A 4590-nucleotide genomic window follows, 5' to 3' on the forward strand; every position below is an offset into this window, starting at 1 on the left:
AAAGCGTAGACTCAGTGGTAAATTCATACAGGTCTTTAAGATTCTAAAGGGAATTAATAACATCAGAAGTGACGGAATTTTCACAGTGAATGAGAATCCGACAAGAAACAATGGTCTCAAACTATCAGGAAATAGATTTAATTTGGAGATGGGTAGAAACAACTTTGCCAACCGTGTAGTTAATGAATGGAATAAATTTCCTGCAGAGGCAGTGCAATGTAGTTCAGTTCGAAGCTTTAAGAATCATTTAGATAAATACCTAAGCAAGATGCTGTAATGACTGTCATTTATTTTATATTATCTATTTATTTATTCATTTTGTTATCATTTGTCTGTTTGTTTATTATTATTTGCTTGAATCTCATTTGTTATAAGTTATATGTCAATTTGTTATTATTTACTATTTACCTGTTTGTTTATTATTTATCTGTGCCTACGCATTTATTTCATTTATTATTATTCACTCTATTATAGTTTTTATTTATTCATTTACATATTTCTTTATCATTATTATAATTTTTTCGCATCCGACCTTGATATGGACCAAAAGGTCTCCTGTCGGCATGCTCCACCTTTGTAATCCTTTGTAATCCTTTATGTGAGTGCGGTTATTATGCCAAACAGATACAAGTCTTGGACACTAAACAGACTGAAGAAGATGAGGATCCGCACGGACAATGTGAGACCCTAGCAGGATACTACAAACTGTAGAGTTTAATGGAGTAAAAGCAAGACATCAGCAGGGATAACGTAGGAATGAGAGATATTCAAAGGGAGGAGGAAATTTTGTCACCGCTTAGAGAAGTAAAGAGAAGTTCTAATGGGGTGCGATTTTATATCAATTAAGAGATTGTTCAAATAAGTTTGCATTATTATTAAACTACATCAAAGATACATCCTAAAAATAATCCAGGACACTGAATTTACAAAGTTCGGACGTTGAAAATGAGTCCTGTATGATGATGGAATTCACCTACTGGACCAAGAAAAAATATACGTTCGTAGTGAAGAAGATAATCAACATTCAGCGACTATAAATTTGTGTTCGTGTGTGTGTGTGTGTGTATGAGAGAGAAAGAGAGAGAGAGTGAGTGTGTTTGTGTGTGTGTGTGTGTGTGTGTGTGTCTGTGTGTGTGTCTGTGTGTGTGAGTGTGTCTGTGTGCGTGAGTGTGTGTGTATGTGTGTGTGTGCGTGCGTATGTGTAATAATAGTAAATAATTACTATAATTTGTTTATTGAGTTAACATTGATACACTACCAATATACAGTTTGAGCTAATTATAGAACTAAACTAAATTTAATTAATTATGTGCACTATGGATTGAATTGCGGTGTTCTTATGCGTGGCGTGGTTGGGGAGCTTCACCTGGGAGGAAGTGTCAATGACGAGAGTAAGTGGGTCTTCCCCAAACTTCCTTATTGCCTCCCGATGCCTCTCGGACAATCCTGGGAGATTCAGGATGGTAAGGGCGTTGTTTTAGTCGTCGTAGGCAGGGCCGAAGATTATTTTACACGCCATCTTCTGTATTCTTTCTAGTTGTTGCTTTTAGATGAGGATGAGCGAGGGGGGTCACATTGGGGAAGCGTACATGAGGGTGGGGAGTATAAAGGTGGTGTAGATTCCACGTTGTTTTTCCGCGTCCCTAGTGACCTGAGTAAGTACCACATTTAAAGTTTGCATGAGATTGTCCTTATTGTGGCATTGACGTGTTGCTTCTACTGACAGATGGGGACGAGCACCTATGGGGACGCACAGAAGTGCATCACCACGGTCTTGTTGTGGTTAATTGTCACTTTATTATCCTCAGTCCACGTCTTAAATTTGTCCAGGGTGGACTGCAGTAGTGAGTAACCTGGGTGCCTGGTAATGACGGCAATGCCAGTTGTACTGTCATCAACATAGTTCCAGCGATGCAGTGTTCGTGAGAGCATATTTGTGTGTGTGTGTGTGTGTGTGTGTGTGTGTGTGTGTGTGTGTGTGTACGATGGCAGATTGAAAGAAGAAGGTTTAGTTTCAAGCGTGGAATCTTGAGTGTATCAATAGTTATCAACAACCTGGAATGCTCATACCGGGGACCTTGTGCTCTACTGGATAGCCAATGAATATTGAACCGGGTACTGTCATGCAAAAGGAGAAATTATTTACATCAGAAAAAGAAGTTTCTCATGTATCTCTTCACCGATTCCTGTTAGCAGCAAAGAAGACTTGCCTATCACCACAGGATGTCATTTCTTGGGACCTTCATTGAAAGTGACTGTCATCAGTAAATAGAAATAGTCATTCCTTCCAACGTTTAGGTAAAAGAAATACAGATAGACATAAATTACTTTTATTCTCATCATCATTGTACTCTTAAAGGCGAAAAGTCATGTGATGACAAACTGAAAAGGGAAAGGTTTAGTTTAAAGCGTGAAAACTTGCTCATTCCTTGTGGAATACTTTGACAGTGCTGACGTTGATGTTATCAACGTGGAAGACGCGTTCGTCGGGAATCTTGCGGTCAAGTGGGTAGCCCATGGGTCTCTTGTCGGGGTAAACATATCCGTGGGAGCCACAGTAGCCATGGGTGCTGCCGTGCTCATTGGAGGCTGGGTCGGGATGTGTAGCATCATTACCACTGGTAATTGCCACGAAGAGATTGAACTCCATACCCTCGGACTTGCCCTTAGGTAAGAGCATCCTGGCGGGGTGTCCACAGGCCCTGACATCCGAGTGGACTAGGTCTTGACCAGCTGCAACAGCATCATCGGCTTCCTTGATGAGGTCATGGAAAGGTACGCGGTCGGGGATGGTCACTGAAGACTCGGAAGCCTTGCGCTCGATTGTGTGGTGTCCTTCAACCACTGAAAGAAAGAATTGCTGGGTTAGTTAACTATAGTTCTAACATTAAGGTATATCAAGTAGGTACTCATACACACAAAGAAATTATTCTGGAAATATCAACAGAGCTCCAATGTAATTCAATCATACATATAATTAGCATTTAAAGGGATATCAAGTATTCTAAGTTTGTTTTGAAACAAGTCAGTACTTACAGTGAGTCCAGAACTTGTCCATCTCAACGCAGCCCCATCGGTACTCGTCAAGGTGAAGTTCGATGCCATTGTAGTCGTGTTTGGGGCAAAGGTAGATTCGAACGGTGGCGGTATCTCCGTGATCGGAGTCAACCCCAATCTTGTAGGTGAAGGGCTTATGGTTGAGACGCTTAACGAAGGTAGAGATTGCCACGTCGTCGATTTCTTCTGTGTCATCGAGGGCATTGGTGAGATCAATCTCGAAATCTTCAAAGTAAGTCGACAGGTCGCCATCAATCTCTACCTCGGTGATATGGGCATTTGCATAGCCGATATCATCTGCAGTGTAGGGTTTGAGTTTGTCCTTGTGTAGCTTGAAGAGACTGTCCATGTACTTGTGGAGCCTGAAGAAGGAGGGGTCACGAGTAGCGGTCTCGAAGTGCTCCATGACACCCGGTGGCATGTTGAACTTGCCCCTGGGATCGGCCTGCCTTCCCAACATGATGTGGGCGTAGTTGTGAAGAGCACCATAATATGCTGCGTTGGGGCTGGTGGTGGAAGATTCAAGAACGTCTCCCAAGATATCGATACCATGGTCATTGTCGAGGTAGATGGGAGTTCCATCCTTGGCGACGATGTATCCGTGTGAGATTGCGTCCCTGATGCGGCTCTCCATCTCCTTCATATCCCTGATGCGCGCAACGCCTTCGACAGCCTCGAAAACCTTGTTGTCAGGACGGGAGGGGAACTCTCCTCCGTACCTGTAGGTAGTGTGGGGAGCAAATCCTTCTTTGATGGGTCTGCTCCAGTAGAGCTCATCGACCACGGGAAGGTAGTTGGACAGACGTTCGGCATCGAAACGAGCAGTCAGCTGGTGATGGGCCCAGAAGAAGAGTTCTCCCTTCCTGTCGATTTTGTCTCCATGCCACCAGAAGGGGAAGTCCATGTGCCAGTGAACGTGGTGGGAGTTCATGCCGACGTCCTCTCCGAAGTAAGCCACACGTTGTTCGGGGTTCTTGCGAGAGCCAGTGAACTCCATGTGGAACTTGGCAGGCGTCTGTGTCATCTTGGCAGTATAAGCCTTCTGGATAACCTCGGAGTTGGTGAACATGTGAGGGGTCACCTCATACAGGGGAGGAAGGATGACTCCATCGCATACGGTCGAGTGGGTGACGGCCACGTATACGGCATACACGAATTCTCCCTCGTTCATGCGCTCACGGAAGTAGGCGGCCGTGTTCTTGAAGTGGTCAAAGTCGGTGCTCTCCAGTAGGGCATCGACGAGCATGAGGGCTTCTTCCCTGTGACGGGGGTTGAAGAGAGAGAACCAGTGCTTCTGTTCAAGAAGTCGGTGATCGTCAAATTCCTTCTTGAGCAGCTCTCCGGCACCAGTAGGTACGAAGCTGGTGGAGGCCTCTTTCAGGTCAGTGAATTTGGATCGGATTGGTTCTGTGACTTTGAAGAGGAGTCGATTGATGGCTTGTTGTTTGTGGGCCACATCAGCCCCTGAGGCGACGGCCAGAACGGCCGCGATGAGGAGAACCCACTTCATGCTTGAACGCTGATGTCACCGGG

General features: G+C 44.5%; 1 protein-coding gene across 1 annotated transcript; it reads right to left on the reverse strand.

Moving 5' to 3' along the window:
- Positions 1-2316: 2316 nt before the first annotated feature.
- Positions 2317-4590, reverse strand: LOC143029555 (hemocyanin A chain-like). Its single transcript, XM_076192219.1, has 2 exons — positions 3037-4590; positions 2317-2844 (listed from the first exon to the last, which is right to left on the reverse strand). Exons 1-2 carry the CDS (start codon positions 4565-4567, stop codon positions 2423-2425), a joined length of 1953 nt encoding a protein of 650 aa, XP_076048334.1. The 5' UTR covers positions 4568-4590; the 3' UTR covers positions 2317-2422.

Source organism: Oratosquilla oratoria, chromosome 11, assembly GCF_046742065.1.
Source record: "Oratosquilla oratoria isolate Oo_2021 chromosome 11, ASM4674206v1, whole genome shotgun sequence".
Taxonomy (NCBI): Eukaryota; Metazoa; Arthropoda; class Malacostraca; order Stomatopoda; family Squillidae; genus Oratosquilla; species Oratosquilla oratoria.

Coding starts and splice junctions, on each gene's coding strand:
- LOC143029555 (XM_076192219.1), bottom strand. CDS start 4,567: ATGAAGTGGGTTCTCCTCATCGCGGCCGTTCTGGCCGTCGCCTCAGGG. Junction 2,845..3,036: donor GGACAAGTTCTGGACTCACT/GTAAGTACTGAC, acceptor TCTTTCTTTCAG/TGGTTGAAGGACACCACACA.